This window comes from Takifugu rubripes, chromosome 15, assembly GCF_901000725.2.
Source record: "Takifugu rubripes chromosome 15, fTakRub1.2, whole genome shotgun sequence".
Taxonomy (NCBI): Eukaryota; Metazoa; Chordata; class Actinopteri; order Tetraodontiformes; family Tetraodontidae; genus Takifugu; species Takifugu rubripes.
The window spans coordinates 12,224,884-12,246,150 of NC_042299.1; the positions used below are offsets into that span (position 1 = coordinate 12,224,884).

At 41.9% G+C, this 21,267-nt stretch overlaps 1 protein-coding gene across 1 annotated transcript in view; it reads right to left on the reverse strand.

The window, feature by feature from the left end:
- Positions 1-18,736, reverse strand: part of LOC101061967 (seizure protein 6 homolog) — a 55,578-nt gene extending 36,842 nt beyond the window's left edge. Inside the window, exon 1 of the mRNA XM_029848878.1 lies at positions 18,367-18,736. Coding sequence (XP_029704738.1) covers positions 18,367-18,442 — 76 coding nt within the window. The 5' untranslated portion in view covers positions 18,443-18,736. The remainder of the gene's footprint in view (positions 1-18,366) is intronic.
- Between the last annotated feature and the right edge of the window lie 2,531 nt (positions 18,737-21,267).

The window sequence follows — 21,267 nt, forward strand, 5'->3', positions numbered from 1 at the left end:
AACAGGAGACCTTCATCACATACAGCTTACACATTTTAATGACGGCACAGTAATTGAAGTGGCAAAAATAGCACGCTAGACGCTACTGCTACTTCTGCGATGTGCAAACATCAATAAAATAAAACAAAATAAACACTTATAACACGATAAACACTTATTGCCGCAGTAACCCCAATTAAAAGTTTATGAATAAGTCACTTAATGATTCCAATTTGATTTATGGATTCCAGAATGATTCCAAACAATAAGTAACCTTAACAGTGGTTGATTTTTTTAATAATATGTGTGTGTGTGTGTGTGTGCGTGTGTGTGTGTGTGTGTGTGTGCGTGTGTGTGTGTGTGTGTGTGTGTGTGTGTGTGTGTAAAAATGCACTAAATAATGTTAATGGACGATTCCTGTAAAGTTGCCAAAATTATCCAACTATTTTTCAACTGTTACATGACAGCGCAGATATTTGCATACTGCTGATGTGGCAACACGATGCAAAATCACTTTATTCCATCTGACTGACTGCAATTGTGAGGCTCTGGGCTGTAATATTCTTTTTAAAAGACATTTTTTATTGCAGGCAGCTCAGACTGACAAAGTCATCGTTTATAGAGATGGCGTCAGACGTCCCCATCACTCAAAGAAAATATAGAGTTGTTCGTGTTTGTTGTTTTGTGCTTTGATCTATTGACAGTGCTTCATTAAAGATTCTTTAAATTGTTTTATTCATTAACATCACATTAGACATAAAAAGAAGTTTATAATATTCAATTTTCTTTGTTTAATTGCTTTTATGCTAGCAGACGCTGTGATTTTGTAGCTACATTTTTTAAAGGGAACAGGGACAGTGATGCCAAATGTACTTTTTGGGGACAAGAGGACCCACAGAGGTGGTGGGATATCGTTTTTGGGGGGAGATGATGGCAGAAATCATAACCATTCAGCAGAATTTTAATTACTGTCGGCAGCGGAACGTCTTACAGACTAATCTCCACAGTAGGATTTATAAGCATTACTGGTGCTGACAAAGTGATTGCTGAAGGAGAGATAAAACAGTATAAAGTATAAAAAGAGATATGTTTACCACAGCCTCCTCGAGGCAAAGGATGTTTTAATGTTTGTTTCAGAAAATTAAATTGCCTATTAAGACATGACTATGGATTATTACATTTTGCAAGAATGCCTTTGAACGGCCTTTATAAGAGGATTTGATTTCATTTCAAAAAATTACATCATACTTATTTGCAATTTTTGAAGCAGCTTTGTTTTATACGACGGAAGATGGTTTTAATTTACCATCAAATGTGCTTTTCTTCAGCCGCTGAGCTTAAAGGAAGATGAGTGGAGAGGCCGTAATGATGAATTCTACAGTAGATTAGGACTTAGGACATCTCTTCCATCCGCTTTCACCTCACTGACATTTCTATTATTGGGAAACAGCATTTCTAGGACAGAACGCCACTGGAGCTGTGCCCTCCGCTCGGACTTAATCCTCCTGGCATTTTACTAGCCTGCTCTCTATCCTCACACACACCAAACTATTTAATATTTAATCCACTTTTGGTGGGATTCGGTTCATTTGAGAATGTTGGCAGAGGACTGGCTCATCGATAGATATGAAGCGTGGCCTGTGTATTTTTCGCTCTCTCTCTTATTTCCCCTTTGGTAACGAAATCTTCCGTCAGCTGATTGAGCTTGTTGAGCTGTGATCCGGGATTGATGAGAGGTCCAAGTCTGCAGAGACGATATCTAATGAACAAATAAATCAAACATCTCGCTAGGATTGAGCCCGGGATCGCAAAGTCACACTGAATCAGCCTTGCCAAAGAAGAAGGGCATTTAATTGAATTGGGGTATATTCGCAGGCTGTACATTACCCCCCCTCAACAACCTCACTGGGCATTGCCTTTAATTTCACAGCCCAAAGTCAATTTCACAGCCTGCAATCTCCATATGTTTATCTGCAGTAATGTGATTTTTGTTATTAGCGACAGTCTTTTGGCCACATGCTCAAGTGCGCACCCACGTTTCCATGTTCAGACACACATGCATCCATTAGGTGAGAGCGTGTGAAGTCATTTTAGAAATTCCGAACAAATTACACTCTTCCTGACTTAATTCACTCAGTACAATCAGGACGCTGATATTAAAATGAAGAGTCTGCCAGAAGAAAGTTATTTTTTAATAAGATGCTGATGACTTTGCATTGACATTCATATTCAAAAGGGTCTGCAAGCAATGGGATATTATGATTTTATACCAATTATGTGAGTTGGAAGCACTATGCAGAATTGCGTAATGTCGTCTTTACAAAGAGAAGGATGGGCTGAGGCACAACCCTCATGATTAATGCTGCAAGGACAGATCCAGCAGTATAACCCTCTGATCCAGAACACTGCAGATAAACCAACCAACTATTTCTGTTTGTCTAGAAGGAATCCTGCTCTCAGCCGTGATTGAGAGAATGGGCATCATTACTGGAAAAACTCCAGGATACATTCTCATGTGATTGAAATGAAAGTCAGAGTGCCTCATGAGGCTTGTCTGCCTATAAGAATAGAAACAAAATATATCAACTTGCAAATCTTGGCAACTAAATGAATTGAGAGGTATCTAACAATGGTTTTCAAAGCATCCTGTGGTTGAACATCCTACTGTACGCAGTGCCGCTGCTGTAGCGAACTAGAAAACCAAGTTGAGGGATGATGAAAGGAGAATAATGCAGGTGAAGTTTTTGCACCCACACAGCCGGTGTTTCCTTTAAAATGGATGCAATTCGCATCAGACGTTCACAACTCTAAAAATAAGGTCACACTGGAGGTGCTGCTAGCGCTGCAAAGCATAGGAGTTTATGTTTACAGGTAAAATCAGATGTATTTGGTGCCGAGATGGCTGGTGTACTCGCCCGCATTTTCAGGGTTGAATCACCTCTGTCTTCCTGTAAGTGGTCTTCCTCGGTGTTAGCTCACCTGTTGTTACAATGATGAGCAACACGGACAAAGAGATCTTGAAGCCCTCTGCGGCTTTTTGTGTGAGGTTCAGCAAACATCACAATAAGCCTCGTGCGGAATTGGGAATCGGCGGGAGAGGGATTGAGGTGTGCTGCCGACCAACCCGTGAGATTATCGAGAAACTGTGTGAGAGCTCAGCACACCGGCATGAAGAATCAGATTCTGTAATGCCGAGACGTGGATGTTACATGGCAACACAAAATGTAAGAATTCCAGCTGGCCTCCTTCCCAGGCTTACATATGATAAGCTGCAACTATCGTGTCCTGAGCTGCCAAGTCGGTGTGTAACACAGGCTCATCTGGCCAGTGCAGTGGGCTGTGACATTTCACCTCCTGCCAAGAAGATCCTTCTTCTCTGTTTAAAAACCCCTCCAGGAGCTCTGTCACTGTGCAGCTTGAATTTACTCAAACAAAATGGATTCTGAAACTGCTGGACAGACCAAGAAAGGGTAATAGAGTTTGAATAGAGCAAACCCGTGCTCGTAAAAGGTAATGTGATCAAATCACATCGTCTGATCCGTTACGGGATTTCATAACGATCACATGCGGTGACTAGAAAAGCCCATTGCGTTGGCGCCTCCACAGCACGCTACAAGCAGTGAAGTAAAAAATACAGACTCGCTTTGTTTTGGTAAAGAAAATCTACAAATTTACATCTCAATTTCTGAAGCTAGTCTATTTTATCATAGGGGACTTACAACTATGTTCCAGTGCCAGTAGTAGTGGCCTGTGGTGATCTATTGCTTATCACGTGGATATATGTTCACCAGAGATACAGCCTCGCACATTCTCCGTAATAGTTCAAGAAGGATAATATTATTCAACTCCTGGCATGAGATTCCTCTCTGAAATATTGTGAGGCTTTCTTGTCTGCACAAAGAAGTGGTTGTAGTTTGACGTAGACTTGTTTGTTTCCTAGCAATGAGACAATAGTAGCCTAAGGACATGGAGGCATGCTTGTTACTAGGTTTCTTGGTTTGTTTGGGGAAATTAATTAGAAGCACTTCCCTGTGGTTGCATCAGACGAGCCCTCAAGCATGAGTGAACACGACTGCATAATCCAACTTTCCACACAAATATAGCTCCAAGGACGTAAAATGAATATAATATTGCATACATGATGGAGTAAAATCTAAACTCGTGAAAAATCCACAACAAATTCCATTAGTGGTGTAAATGTGGTGCTATTGACTTCCAATATGATACCATATTATTCATTAACTAATGGATATTTTGACCTGTTCTATTGGTGGTACTCACCGCCCCACAGAGACAAAGTGTATTTTCAGGCTTGACATATGTTTTTTCTCTTCCTGAATTGAATTCTAAAGACAATGCGCAGATAAAAACCCACAGAGAAGAAATAGACTAACAATAAGCCACAAACCTGATTGACGCCTGGATGAAGGTCGTGTATTGTGCACCTTTTTCTATGATGGACAAAGACTGAAACCAGACCGTTCAGCCATTTTAGATTCAATGAATACGTCAGTGTGTAAAAAAAAAAGCTAAGATTAATTTTCATCTAAACACGCAGGTCTTCATCTGAAACATATAAAGGAGCCAATAACCCCATTTTAACATCACTCTGAAGATCCACTGACCTGGAACTTTAGTCAGTATGTTACTCTGTATTGCAAACCACAAGGAGTCAACTCAGGCAATCTGGCCTGCGATCGCCCCCAAGGATAGACTCATTGATTCCCTTTAGACCTTGAGGCTGACTCCCGGAGCCACTGAGCAGGTTTCAAGGGCTCTCATTACAGACACGCACATGTAAAGCGGATCACAGTTGCCTGAAGCTGTCTGCAGAAGAAGCTTAAATTGAGTGCTGCAGTGAGGATGATGGATAGTCTTGTCGGGGATACAGATGGCTCCTGCAGGGGGTTCGGCTTCCTTCAGGAAAGAGTCAGCTGGGCTGAGGACCACATGTTGATAGTGAAAACCATAAGGCACCACACAGCCAACCACAACTGCCTGGAGATCGGGTGCATTTCGTCTGTTGCTCTGGTGCCACTGGAGCAATTGGGCCACTAACAGCGCGCCGTCGGCACTATCTTTTCCTGACTGTGCATAGTCATATCTCATCAGAGCTGTCACCTGTGGGAGGTCTAGACCTCACTGAAGGCCTATTTTGTCCCAAAAAATTAGTTACCATTGTAAAATTAATATTTACAAAGTGGAGAACAAGATAATATTTGGTTGGTGGTGACATTTTAATTGTGTAGCTAATCAAAATTGATTTTGATTAAATAAAATCTTAATTGTTTGCATATTTATTAAATGCAAGAGGTTTGGTTGATATACATTTGGTTGATACATCATTTAAGGGGCCAATAAAATCACAAATGCAAATACTCAAATATTGTTTTGGCTCACAATAATGCAGCATAAATATAATAAAAACACGTTTCAAATGAAACATATTTACATGAAGAACAGTGTAAAATGCCTCCCTGCTATAGATACATCATAAATGTGCTGCCACAGTGTACCAGCTCATGCTCAGCCTTACAGAAAACAGAAATATAGGCGCTATACGTCACTTTGACTGGCTAGTGCTGCAGTGAGCACTCTATTGTCACACGTCTGTATCCCGCTCTTTGAATCAGCCTTGCTCTCCTTGTCCTGCTGGCCGAGGCTCTCCTACCGGTGCAGGTACAGCTAATCAGAGACTGTGCCACCGGATCCATGCAGCCAGCCTTGAATAAAACATGGGGTGAAAATTTTAATCAAGAGAGGGCATCTGCGGCTGTCTGAGGATGCTGGTACCAACTCTCCAGCCACCCACCACATGTGTCCTCATACTAATGGCAAGCCTAAAAGGAGGCGCGGGGCAACCTCTTTTCATAATCAAAGTGTTTTTATTCATGACATGTCTATTAATTAGTTTGGAATAGTCAGCACCATGTGCTCAGAAGTATTTAATTGGCTGAAGAGGATTTGCCCTTTCACGGCTGAAGCAATGATTTCTTGGCAAGTCTTTTTAACTATGGAGGAACAAAGTAGGGGTGTATAAAGAGATAAAGGAGTGTGTGCATGTTTGCGTGTGGGTGTGTGTCTTTGTTTCTATTACTAACTCATAGAGCCAATAAATCACAGAGGCCAGCAAAATTGAAACTGTCAGCAGTGTTTGTCCCGTTAAAACGTTCCACCAATAGGTGTGTATATTATTAAGAACACACAAACATGCATGCTTGAATTGAACAAAAACAACAGCTCAGCCAAGTAATCTATCTTTTTCTTTTCAGCCTGTCACTTCATCTTTGAAAGGCAAAGATGCCATATAGGAAAATCGCAGCCCAAATCTACCAGGTACCAAATGTAATTTACCTCTGAACCCACTAATAAATATAAACTCGCAAAAATTGGTGTGAAACGGTTTGAACCTCTCAAAAGTGTCCGGACTTTTGAACCAACCCATGCAGCTGTGACAAAATGAACATTTTAAGAAACTCAGACACTTTCTGCCATCAGTAAATCCAGAGTTGTTTATTCAACCGAACTGATCACTGAAGAATATTCTTAGGTGTTCATGTCATCACACTCTCTCCTCCATGTTTGACACATCCCTGTCTTCACATCCTCCTTCATCAGGTTTGTCTTGACTTCTAAAAAACTAAAACAAAGTCTCAGAACTCTTCTTATAATTTTTTTTTTAAAGTTTAATTTGACCTTCCTGTTCTTGAATCTTACAAGCGTTTTGAAACAAACGGCAACTCCCTCTTTTCAAAAGATTGAAGTGGAGGTTAAACATAAAAGGCAAGAATTTAAAAAAAGAATGAAGGAGGGCGTCACTTTTTCCACTGTACGCAGTCACTTAAATGTAGCGCTGGCTTCTTTGGCTGATTTCTCTCCAACAAATTGCACGACTCACGATGAAAAGTCTTGGCTCCTTGCTCTTCTCGCTCATTCCCAAAGATGAGACGCCATTAACAGCTGCTTTCATCATCCAAAACGGCCATTAAACAAGCCAGCCTCTCTGTTGACGTGACAATACAATTGGGGACAAAAGCGTCTGTTATCCACTTTCAAGCTAACTGCAGATCAATAATGAATTCAAACCTTCACTGACAGGAGCTCATAGGCAACCAGCCTTCCAGGGCAGTTAACACGACTCCGTGCACTTTCGACACTTATCACGATAAAATCAGCTCTGATGTTTCATTTGAGGGTAGAACGGAAGGCAAATTGTTTGCTAATTCTTATTTCACACTCCCAGTGTGAAATCAACCAGGCAGCCAGAGCAGCAGTTCCTCCTACACCCACAATGGTCCGACTTGCCGTGTAACGCCAATTTATCTTTCCATTGGCTTAATTATTCATTAGGCAAACATAATTAATTTAAAAAGCTCCCCTTGCAGGAAGTGTTTCAAATAAAGGCCAGAAGGACAGCTTTCTTCTTAATCATTCACCGGGAGCAGAATGCAGCCAAGACCCTGCAAGGGTCCTTAATCTATTCCTGAATGTAATTTTAATCTTTGCCAAGAGTTTTTCAGCATACAGTTGATGGCCTCTCTTTTTTGGTCTCCTTTTATAGTGCTAAATTGAAGACCGTGATTAATCCTTTGAGGAACTAAGTATAATTTCGGTATGGTAACAGAAGAGAAACCACATGCTATTCTTACCTCAAGTCACAATAGGTGGGGTCTCACGTCATGATTTATTTCATCTTGGTGGCTGATGGTGTCACAAGTTGGAAAGATTTGCATCTCCTTGCAACCAGTGCATCACCCAACCGTTTGCTTTACAGTACATATCATCCACACAAACCCTGCACTCAACATTCCTTGTTTATTCTCCCTTACTTTGCACAGTGCATCTAACGGAAGCATTGCAAAGTGGAGGAGGAGGAGGAGGCTTTGATCTATTTTCTTCCTGATTCTGAGCTTTCAGATCAAGGAAGGGTTTGTCTTCAAGCTCACCAAATCCTCAAACGGCCCAAGACAAAGAGCAAACACACTGAAGTGCCTTTCAAGATCCATTTGTGTAATGGGGCAGAGCTCTCTCTCTCCCTGTGTGTGTGTGTGTGTGTGTGTGTGTGTGTGTGTGTGTGTGTGTGTGTGTGTGTGTGTGTGTGTGTGTGTGTGATAACCTTCACTGTATTATGTTCTATCATTGTGTAGTCTCTTTTTTTTCCATATAAATGTTCACCATTATTGTTATAATTATTTGTACGGGCACTACAGTAGCAGTAATTGTAGTATTACTGATAATAGTACTAGTAATTGAAATATTTGTAATACTTTCAGTTATGCGATATATTTCCTTGCTCAACCCTTCTCTAGTATTAATCTCAACATGACGAACCTCACTGGTATCGCTATGGAAACAACACGATATTTTCCTCTTGAGGGTCTCTTAAAATATTTTGCTCTCTGGTTGGACTCTTTATTTCCAATATAAATGAGGAATATGAGGCATCTATCCCTGTAAATTCATTTTTCTTTATGCAGATTTTAATTTTAAAGGTTCTAAACACATCAGTAACCCAGGATTGAAATTTCTATACTTTTTCAGGATTAAATGACATCAGGAAAACAGTGATATATTAGAAATGATGGCGTTAATTTAGATTTTGTGTTTTTCATTTAACAAGTATGGCTGTGTTAGAGATGGTGATCTGTATGGCATGTGTAGATGCCCCTCTGAACACCCCAGTGGCCCTTCAGTGAAAACAGCTATAGCAACCCCACCCCCCCCATTAACCCCCCCCCCCACACACACACACACACACACAGTAATACCTCATTTATTCACAATATGGCCCCGTGTCAACCTGAGACACCTCATCAGTCCACACCACAACCAAGGTAAACAGACACACACCTTCCAGACGGAGGCCCGTGCTGCTTTGTTGACACATCGCATGTGCAGAGCCCCCGCACGGTGGGTAAGCGACTCACAGGAGCGACTCCACTTCATTTACAGAAGGTAATTGTACTGGAGCCAAGTGGTGCACTTTTATGATGAGATTTTTTTTTCATTCCCAGGTTTGCTTAAACCCTGATTTGTTTACTTACTGGATGGAACTACTTTGACAGGCATGGTTCAGACGTACACCAGCGTGTCAGCTTTAAGCAGAAATGGCCGTTGACATTCACAGGCTATTTGCTGACCATTTTTCTCAGCACCGCACAGTCAGGCATGAAATAACATGACACTTAGGTGGTCAGAATCCATTAATATGCTCCAAACCAAAGCAGAGGTGAATATTAACATTTTCATGGCAGGTCTTTGAGTCCAGTTAAATCTTCTGGGCTGTTTTAGTGTATCAAATATTTTCCATAATATAAATAATAATAATGTTCCCCATTTCACTCATTTCATGAAATTGTTTATAGCCTGAAACCTCCATCAAGCCAAGACAATTCCTGCCACGGAACCGACAGATAAATACTCACAGCTCAGAAAGTGCTAATCTGCTCTCTGCTGTGTGCACGTGCCTTTGTCTTACTTCAAATTTCACGTGGGGGGGGACTAAACCAAAGAAATCACTGTCATCTTTTGTAGCCACATAAGAAAGGATGACAGTCATTATTGTAACAGCTGTCCTCACACATTACTAGTACAATTTCACTCCCATTGTCCCAGGGATATAACACACACACACACACACACACACAGAACACACAACAACAGTGTGGGCACCTCCCAATCTGACAAAAGATGGTGAACAATAAGCAGCAAATATTAAGGTGGTAGAGTTTGTCTGAAAAAAAGGATAAATGATTGGTAAATTCTTTAGCTAAGCTCATGTTACCTTGAAGTAACAGCTATAAAATACATAGGTGAATGGTAATTGGCGTTTCATTTTTATTGAAATATATTTGTATGGTTTTAAATAAATATCTAATGAATGTGTCCCTTTATATATTCCATTCAGAGTGCAGCGCAGTGAAAAGGTAAAAAAAAAAATCGAAGGTTTTCAGCTTGTTGAATAAAACACTTTGCCTCAAAGTTAATGAAGGCCAAAAAAGCCTTCAGTCAGCTTCTTATCAATGATGTGATTAGCTGTTGCTTGGATACAAGTATCACCAATACTTGAGTTTCTCTGGTTGAGTCTGTGCCTATTCCTGATTCTCAGTCTCTGGGGAACTCGTGCCAAAACTGTAAGCTGGAAATTGACTGCAACACACGAAAAGCAGGTAACAGCCCAATATCCCCTCAAGGTGTCAAAACAAAATGGAATAAAAAGGGAGGGGGGAGCAGCCAGAATAAACAGGAGGCATCAAGTTTATGTAGAATGTAGATATAAAGCCGCATGACAGATAAGTCAGGTCTCAGTCTATAATGTCCAAAACTGCTTCCTCAGGGACAGAGCTTGCAAGTCTGGGTTGCTAAAATCATTTCTGCTACCATTTGAGTCCATTTCCTAAATAATTCATTCATACTGATATTATTTCCCAGGGAAAATGTGACACTAAACCTCCAGCTCTTAGTTTATCTGCAGTTTTTTAACATTTTCATTTTTAATGTAATTAATTACAGACCACTTTGGAAGAAATCTGAATAATCGTGATTAAAACTCCTTCGTTATTAATGTTGTTTGGACAAAACGACGATATAGATGTTGTATGGTGTCCGGATATCAACATTTTAAAAAATGAACTTGACAGCAATTTGCCATTTTCTCAGAGAAATTTCCAACTAATTAGCTTGGTGTTGATGGTGTATGTTCAACGTGCCGACAACTGCGACTCAAATTTCCCATCTAGAGGGATAACATGCTGTTTAGAGCAGTCGATCCTCAAAATCTTAATCAAGCTAATCATGCAAACTGGGTAATCTGGATTAATGTGCTACGTTTCCATGTTTGCTTTTAAACAGAGATTGACAAAAAGTTCCTCTTTCTCCATCAAGTGTTTGACGACCATCAAAGCGCATTTACCAGCTTGTTTCAGTTAAAGCTCTATTGAAGTGAAGGACATCATTAATGAAGCCAATTTTCTCCTCAAATCCCGGGTGCTTCTGATAACAGTCATGATCACTCTGCCATATTTGCAGCAGCGAGGCAGCTTTCCATTTTCAGCGCTCCCTGCCAGAAGGGGAATCCTCTTGTAATTTTTCTCATCCTGGATGTAAAGGCGGTGCTGAGTCGACACGTCCTCTCCCCCCTGGGAGACGTCCTCTCCCTCCTGTCAGTGTCAGAACACCTGTGGTTCTGCAGACTTCATGACCTCCTCCTAGTTTCGATCGTCAACTTTAACAAGCTCTCGCTAAATTCTGTCCCTCGGCCTCCGCCTGAGAAATTGCTTTCATTGGATTGACAGCGTGTCGTTTCACTTTTGCTGAGGAATATTACATTAGCGTTTTTCACTTGTCTTTGCTCTTAATCGTGGATGGTTTCATCATTTCTCTCGTCATTTCAGTGCGTCGTGTTTAAAGAGGAACGTCAAATAGTGCCTTCAGTTTGGTTAAGACTCGAACTTTAATCTGTATTTAACCTAAATCAAACTAGTGCTGTTTCATCTGTTTTTCAAGTAAATCTCTTAACCTGCGAAGCAGCCAAAAAGATTAAATGTTCCATCCCTGAGGAGTACACTGGGAATGCAATCTGCAAATTAGTGCAGAATATAGCTATAACACCTGTTCTCCTGAGTTAGATTGAAGAGTTTGCACACAAAAGGGATTTTCTTTTTAATTTCTTCGTGAGTTTTGATATGATTCTCTTTTAATTGCTTGCTGATATTATTCTATCAGAGTAATACGTTTCTCCAAATCATTGTGAAACGTCATCGTAACACTTTAGTGGTGTGACGTCTCTTACCTCTAATTCTCTTTTCTGAAGAGGTCTGTCTACATACTGTGCAAGTGAAAACAGTCTTTAGCGAGGATCATCCGCTTCAGTCTGTCTGTTTGCCCCTAAATCAGATTTAATCCTTTGAAACACACACGCGCACGCAGGCACGCACACACACACAAACTGTGGTCAAGAAGCGTTTTTTTTAAATAAACGAATAGGATCTGAAGAATAATAATTACAGATAAGTGTATTAAAATGCTGTGTAGTCTGATTTAAACTACCAGGCACTGTTGGGATCCAAAAACTGTTGGACAACTCAGAGGCAAACTAAAGCTGTGGCAGAGGAGGACTGGAAATACAGATAGTAAAGCCCATCACCAGTCAGGCGCCTAATCATGAGTCCAGCTGTCCATCACGTCCGCCTTGTTTTTATAGCGCCAATTATTTATAACGAACTAATGACAAATAGGATATTCCATGAATGTGAACGGAAGTGTCTGTAGCATCAGGGGCCATCTTAAAGAATACTTCCTGTCTGAGGAGCTTTGGTGAACGCAGTCGTCTGGCTGCCTCTACAGCAAACAGGAAGTTCTCCTCACAAATTTCATTCCGCTTTTATAAAAGAGTGACAGAAACGAAGATTCCGGTCCAGCTAAATCAATGGAATGATCTGACAGAGCTCCGGGTGTTCCTTGGCATAAGTAATCCATTCTTAAGGGGAACTGTTCTTTTGAAAGGCAGCTCAAGGCTTTGACAGATGAGAACGGCCACAATGAGCCAACTCTCCATCACGGGGAGAGAAGCGGAGGCAGAGGGCCGCATTATAACTGACAGACAATGGCCTGACCACCCGCCTCTCTCTCTCTCTCTGTCTCTCTCTCTCTCTCTGCCCGACAATGTATTTTGACGGGGTCGATGTAAGGACCTTTAAAATATACAAAGGGTCTTGCAGGAGGCCATCAATACATCTTAGGGCAGAAGACGACACTCCTTGCCACATCTCAGCGTTCCTTTGTGTATTAAAAACCTGAGCTGAATTCTTAGAAACGGGCGGATGTCTGTGATACGTGAAGCCTTATTTAGGCTTCACTGAGGATCCAAAAGTTTTTGGTCAACTGGTGGTCGGCTCGTCGTGTGCAGCGCTTCACGCGACCTTTTGGGAATGAAAGCGCACACAGAGGGGGCAGCAGAGTGTGACGCCAATAATCTAGCTGCACAATAAATGCAGCATCTGGGCCCTTTCTTGATGTTTGCCTTTGACTGCTTTCAATTACCGGTGGAGCCACTATCCCCTTCCTCCATCTATCCGCAACATTCTTATCTTCCTCTGCTACTTTTAATATGTTTACTCATCCTGATGAATTCAATTACATCTTTTCAGAGGAAATTACTGCAAAGGTGGCTCAGGCTGCCAGGGGTCAGCGCTAACTGTGAATGCTAAAACTACTCCTCCAAACACATTACACAGCCTATTACCTTGCTGCTCTTCACGCGGCTCTCTCCAACCCCACATAAGCCTTTGTGCGGCCACAGATGAAATGCTTTCTAGATGGAATGTGGCGTGGAGAAGAAGGGAAGAGAGCCGGTGCTGTCCCAGGCCTAATCGCTTCAGAGGGCCATCCCGACTTCAGCCGCAGTACACGCCAGTCCTGGTTAGAAAGGTGCCTGCACAGCCAGGTAGAGCAGGGACGGTGTGGAAAGGCCGGGGGAAGGTTAGCCAGGTAACAGCTAATCCCTGTTTCAAGAGTTCAATAAGATGCAAAAGGAAAAACACGTAGAAGATCTAGCAATGTGTTAATGGGGAGGGGTTCCAACGAGTACTCTAACGTTTGATTGAGTCCAGTGTGTGTAATAACAATTTTATTTTCACTTTGGTGTCTTTGTTTGAAGTCTTTTCTAAGTCATATGCTGCAGAGGAAGAAATTTAACAGGGTGCCCCCTGGAAATCGAGAGGTAATTTCGTTCCTTCACTGAAGATAAACTGGGACAATTTCATTGAAAGCTGTAATTTTAAACCTCTCAGAAAATAATTAGCTGCTGGAGACTTCTCACATCATTATCTAAAGGCATTAACACACTTCAGGTCTATCCAAACTGGCAAAGTGATTAAACAAACAGGACGGAAAAGCCTCACTTTCTTCCTACTCTCCACTTATTGTAGTTTTACATTCTTTATTGTGGTGAACTGAGTGTTTTCTGTTAACACCTTGTTCTTCCACTGAATTTGGTAAAGCAAATATTTTTAAGAGAATTTCAAATCAACTGTTACAACAAAGTGGGGGAATATTTCTTTTTCAGACTGTCGGATCGGGTTTATTATACATCTCTGGTTCAGCTGAATGAACTTTGATTTACAAGTAAAAGCTTTTTTTTCTGTGTTTTTTCTAAAATATATTTTTCTCCACTGCTCAGTCAATAAATGCACAATGAAAGAATTTTCTATGATTTCTTGAAATTCCAAGTTGAATTGTTGCATTTCCACTACTACAAATCCATATTTTAATGTGTTTTTTTTATTTTGAGAAGTAATTAATTATTGTTAGACAGTAAATATAAAACATGTCAAAAGGATATCCTATTTAAATGTATATCTATGTAGCATTAATTCGTTTGTGTGCCGTATTGGTTGTTTAATGCAAAATCATTTATTACTGCCATGCAAAATGTCAAAAAAGCAGAGTATAGCAACACAAAGAGAAGCTGTTTTTTTTTCTTTGGACAAAACATACCGTTACTCGAAGCCTTTTCTTTACGTCGCATCAGAATGTGATTTCTGAGCTGCAGATTTAGCCAAAGAACAGACTTTGATTCAATGAGTGCCAGGTTTCATTTCCTATAGGCAACACCCAGCTGTTGGAGAGCCACACCAAGCACAGCAGCGATGACATCCCAAAAACACTCGTGTCAGAATATGCTTTACTCTTCACAAATAAAGCCACGCGGGCTTGTCAGGAAGAGAATATATGAGGCGATGACTCAAATTAGAATGCACAGAACACTCTCGCTGGGTGAGAGCGGCATTTGCACATGAAGAGTTGAAAATGAGTCGCATTCAGCCAAGCTGTGAGCTCCACCTAGGAGGCAGTGAAAGAGAGCGAGGCAGGCGCAGGGAGGCGATGAGGCAGGCAGGCGGGTGCCAAGCCTTGAAGAGGGGCATTCTGGTATAATGACTCTCATTTACCATTGACAGGCCTTGGGAAAGTTAAACTAATTATGACAGCCCACGGATGCTGAATAGCCTTTGATGAAGTTAATCACTCGCAATCCAACAAACAGGTGTTGAGTGATTTCTACCTCCCCTGAAATTATAGGATATTTTTCCTATATGAGCCCACCACTGAAGGCGTCAATCTGTCTGAAATTAACACTATTATTTACATGATACGGGTGATTTTTGTGAAGATGAGCAAGGGTCAAGAGTTGAGCACTAAAGTAGTGATAGACTGTACCTAAATATTTGATTGATTGAGAGGGATTTGGGGCTTTTTCTGAAACGATATTGAGTTCCACCATGACAACAGGTGATGTGCTGTTCAGGAATCATTGTTTGGTGAAGCATCCCTCTACAACCACCTCGAATCAGCATTTCATTCTGTTTCATCCTCTTCTTAAACTCAACGATCTTTTCTCCATTTTCCCCAGAACGAGTCTTTCACTAAAATCTAAATCCCCAAATATTCTGATGTTTCTGCTATTGACAGTGTCCGGATCCAATAAGAGATGTGACTAATAGGTTTTTTGTTCTGCTGTCATAATGACTGACAGAATTCACAATGTGCACAATTGAAAGCAACACAGCCCTGTCAGCAATAGCTCTGTCATCCAGGAGAAGCTCATAACTCATTTAACGAGCTTTAGGGTACATAAAATATGCCTTTCCCCAGCTTCCAGATCATTACAGATCATTGTTAACAGTTGCAGATAATGTCTGAGCGTAAAGAAAATTGGCTCAGCTGTGCATCATTAAAATGGTGTAAAACTTCAAGTGCTGCAGCCGGGCCAGCTGAAAAAGAACCCCCTCTCTGCTAAACGCGTTCCTGATTCGCTATTAAGTATCTGTCAGAGTTTAATTAGATTTACCATTTTTTTTTATTATTATTCAGCCACTCTGTAAAGAATGAGGCGAGGACAATGTGTTGAATTTTAAGACTTGCGTGCAGCAACGAGGAGGCCTGAAATGTGTTTGGTGCATTTTTGGTCATAAAACTAGCGGAGTAAAAAGGGAGAGCCATCGGATCTGATAACATGTTTCACTCCAGCGTGTGAACTTGATTCATATGTCTTAAGACAAGTTCCAGATGTTGCCTTCAGGTTGTGTGTCAAAATTAATGTTCATTACAGACCCTTGAATGTTGTCCCATAGCAATTTAGGATAATTGAAGCCATGTGGCCACTTCGCTCGTTGGAAATCCTGGAAATGCTGGTTGCAACCTGCGCCTCCTCACAATAATAGCCTGCTTTTATTTGAATTATGTTTCGTATCAGAGAAGATGTTATTTGCTTGACCCATTTATTTCAACATGGGTGACAGACCACTGTTACATGAGCGAGTGAAAGCAGACAGGAACTACAGGACAAAGTAACACATTTATCTCTCAAGGCCGTCCATTCCAAATTCTGTGTAGTTGCACATTTTAAAATGGGAAGTTATGATGACACTATAATGGATGTCTGGTCGACAACGAGGGTTGAACCACATGGAGGAAGTTCATTTCTAAAGGCAGATGACTAAAGAGTAGGGTTGATGATGGATGGATGGATGGATGGATGGATGGATGGATGGATGGATGGATGGATGGATGGGTGGGTGGGTGGGTGGGTGGGTGGATGGATGGATGGATGGATGGATGGATGGATGGATGGATGGATGGATGGATGGATGGATGGATGGGTGGGTGGGTGGGTGGGTGGGTGGATGGATGGATGGATGGATGGATGGATGGATGGATGGATGGATGGATGGATGGATGGATGGGAAATAAGATGAAATAATGATGCAATGTCTTCAAAACCATCTCACGGTGACAAACCATCAGGGCCCCGAGGATTAAAACCTGAAACGCTTCACCTTGGAAAGAATTGATTAAGATGTGAACGTTTGCTGGCAGTGCAAGCGGCACAGAATTCACTAATGGAAGCTGTTAAATTTTATTTTGCTCTAAAACCAGCGGTCTGCGCATGAGTGCGTGTGAAAACACTCAGCGAGTCGCTGGTTGTGCATTTAGCTGTACGGCATTCCGCCACTGAGTGCATTTCTGCACGGAGAGGTTCATTTCCCATCATCTGTCCAGCACTTGGTCTTGAAGTAACAAAGAACTTTCTAGACGGTTATTAGGTAATTTGTTGATAGCACCAAAGATTGTGACAGGCTCCGGTCCGCAATTGTGTCGTGTATTTTACCGACTGTGATGCAAGGATTGAAGCAGCAGACGGGTTGTGAAGCCATTTTCGAAATAATTGCATTGTTTAGCCATCGCTCCACCTCCATAAATGTGTTTACCTCCTAAACAGGAAACGCAAATGAGCTTTCATCAAAGCTGGATGTAGGAATAACATCCAGTTCAGTGGCATTTATCTAAGGACTGTGTTACCATTTGGCATTTGTATCTGCATGATGCTGTTCATTAAAATACATGGCTCACTGCTTATTTCTCCGTGTTTATGTTCTTTTTTTCCGCCCTGTTGACAAGTCACTACCCACGCCCCACAGCTAACTCTAAGTCACTGTGCTGGAGGTGACTCATGTTGACTATTTGTCCAGTTGCCTGACAAAGAAGAGCTTCGCAGGCAGTTCGAAACACAGACAGACTGGCAGAACTCTAATGATAAAGAGAGGGCAAATGCACAATAGAGAAATAATTAGGACAAAGCCCCTGTGCATGAATCCTTCCACAAGCACTCAACTGTGTCAAACAGCTTGGGCAATAATCTTCAGCAATTCCTGCGGATTAGAGTCTGATTACAGAGCACCGTCTGTCACACAGACCCTGGTGCCCAAACAAGTCATCCCTCAGTGTTTATTTGCATCTCATAAAAAAAAAACCCTAAATATCATTCTCCTCGCTGGAATATGGTACAGAACTGTGCTGAGTTTGCCATCGCCTGATTAAGTTTTGCTCTCCGTGCGGGCTAACGGCATGGAACCCTGAAAGGGGAAAGTGAGTGACATACCTGCAGAGGTTCTGTGATTGACAGGGAGCTGTTATATAACAAGCGGATGATTGTATATTTTACCAAAACTGCGTGAGTACAGAACAAATTGTTGTGCTCCGAGTGCAGCGTGGAGCCATCTGGAAGCTGATTTCCCTTTGTCTGCTGCTTTTAATTTGGATGCGTGGCTCTCGGGGATTTGTTCAAAACTTCATTGAAAATAATTAAAAGTGCCCCTGCAGTACATTTTTCAAAGCGATATTAACAGCACAATAAAAACGCAAACATTAATAAGAGCTTAAGCAAACTAAGAGCGTGCGTTATATCAAATAAATGAGGAGCAGTCGCGCTTCAACTAAAGACACTTGTAGATCTGACGTCTCATTTCTGAGCCTCGCCGTGGATAGTTTTACAAAGGGGCAGAGCGCGGAATAATTACCACAAAGGGCGCGTAAATTCCAAGTTCTTACCTTGACCGTGCGTGTGAGCCACGGCGGCAGCCAGAAACAAAACCGCAAAGATCTTCTTCAGCCGTCTCTCGCACATGTCTGTTAAAGTCGCGGTCGCTCTTTCCGTCTCTACAGAAACACGTCCGTGCGTTACGCAGCGGGCGGAAAGAATACTTCCAGGGTCGGGGGGGGGATAAAGAAAAAAGCCAGACTACAGCTTTGGAAATCAGAAAAACGCACTAAAGGTTTGCTGCTGAACTGTTGCTGTGAATCTCAGAGGACGAGGCGGCGGAGGAGAGCGGAGGGAAACGCGGAGGTCCCGTTTTGATTTGGACGCTCAGGCGGCGGATTCCGTCTGTGAGCGAGTCGGCACATGGAGGCAGCTTCAGCACCGCGGACAGCTCCTAGCGTCAGCTGCTGGAACAGCCCCAAGTTCTGAGAGTGGGTGGAGCGGAGGGGGGGTCACCGCACTCAGCCCCGACAACGACACCTTTAGTCTTCAGAAGACATTTCTTTATTTTATCATCTGGGACTGCTTTAGTTTGTGAGGGGTTATTATAATCCCGTTATCAGTTATTCTAACTGTTAGAAATGATCTGCTTGAAGGTGTCAAAATGATCTCCCTACGTCTCACCGTGAGCAATAACGGACGTCCAACGTCAGCTTGTTTCCTAAAAACGTGTTCAAAGACGCTGGCCAAGAGGAGGGAGTGCTGGTTGCAGCAGAGACCAGGACAACAGCTTTCCACTATCTTCATGTGTTCAATTCGATTCATAAATGTAAACCCTGAGTCGTCTTGGGCATTTTTAGCTGCACCTCAGAAATGATTGGACCCCGCTGTGCATGACAGTCCCTGAGGTGAAGCATGCCTCGGGTGCTGGAAATATTCTTGCAATGCTCTCTGGCTCTCTTGAGAAATTTTTGGTCCTGCTTTTAGGTTCACCTTATGTCTTAGGGCTGTGCCTCTGATGTGCGCCCCTGCTAGTGCACGCAGCTGAATCCATAATTAAACCAAGAAACTATGGGGTTTACTGTGGCAGCTAAATGTAGAATTTGGAAAAAGATAAATATAAAGGAATGGTGAAACACATCCTGTGTAGGCAGCAGGTAAGAAAAAACCTCTGACACTGAATGATTACTCCTACAGGCTTTAAACGTTGTTTCTGTGTTGCCGGGCTGACCTCTGACCTCCCAGTAGAGCCAAAGCATACGAAAATATCAATAAAATGTTGCATTACTCTTCTTGCCACTGAAGATTTCTTTCCGTAGAATTCAAAACCACTCTGACACAAGTGAATGTTGCGATACGATAATTGTGCGGAGTTAAGCTCCACACTTATCTTTCACACTCATCATCACACCTCTTTAATTATCTGGGTCAGAAATAAATGTATTTTCAAGAGGCTTAATATATAGGCACGGCAATAATGGCAATGTGCTGACCTTAGGATAATCAGTCAGCAATTTCTTTTAAAGTGATGGCAGGGATGGCTGCTGTTAAGTTGTCACCACATTTAAAAAAAGGGGGAAGTAAGGATGGTTTTACACAGTCATCGTCAGCATCTCGTGTGAGTCAGAACAAAAAGAGCAGAATAAAAGCACATAGAGGCCGAGAATAGACAAATGGTATGAGAGAGAAAGGATAAAGGAAAAGAATCAGCAATTACTTCAGAGGGGAGTTGCGCATGCTGATGCTATTTCTAAACAAGGGCAGCCTTTCTAAAAATAAAAGGTGTACAGTAGAACTCTCGAATGCATTTGCTTTTTCTCAGCACTGCCCATAAAAAAAGCATCATAATCTGGGAGCAGACACTCACTGCCTTAATGATCCGCCGTAAGATGATCCCGCACCTGTATAATTACTAGAGAAACAAACTGCGACGTAACTCTACATCCACATTCTACGAGCAAAGTGAGGACATTTTTGAAAAGTGAGGGCATTTTGGCCTGTCCTCACATCTTCAAAGGGCTGTTTGACGGGTAAAACATGGCTTTGAGATGAAGGTTAGGGTTTGGGATTAAGTTAGGATGGTTAGGGTAAAGGGCTGGGCAATGCATTATTTCTATGAAAGTCCTCACAAAGATAGAAGCACAAGGATGTGTGTGTGCAGTTAATCTCATTAGATAAATTGGGCTCTGATATTTACTTGTAGACGTTAAGAGGAGGGGAATATTGTTGCTGTCATTGTTACTGTTTTTGTATTTTAGGGATGGTCGCTTGGAAAGTTACTTTTTTAACTAACATAAAAAGGATATATCAGGATAAATCAGGATATTTTTATCAGTGCAACTTTTGACCTTGTGCGAAATGCTATTCTCCTTTCTATTCATATTTTTCTCTTCTTCACTCATCTTGACTTTTCTTTCAGCTTCTATTTGACTTTGCCTCCATCCATCGCCCTCTGTCACTGCAACAATATCTCCCTTTCTTTCTCCTCTAAATTTATCTTTCCATTTCCCTCCACCAATCCCTCCCCCCGCAGCGCGGGACACTCCTTGCATCAGTCCTGCGCTCCCTCTGGATAGGCTTGAAGAAAGAGGGGGGAAAAAAAGCTCTAATAGTGTAACTTTCCCATTCGTGCACCTCGGTGGAGCCATAAACAGCCCCGAGGTCTAGTTGGGAGCCAGATGGTTGCAGCCGAGCTTTCATTCTGCTAATGGGTAGGAGGAGAGGGGGGGCAGAGCAGTTAATGAAAACCAAACCCTTGAAATGAAATGACCAATGTACCAAGGTAATGAGGCACACATCGGCAGCAAGCCTTTACAAGCATTACGGTAATCTTGGATGGCAGGATTATGTAAAAGTGATCTTTTGATGAATGTTCATCGGAGAGATAAAGGCTGATTATTATACAGCATGTTCAGCTGACAAACACAGACTTCCTGACTCAGAGCTGCTGCCTGTGATATTTAAATTGACTG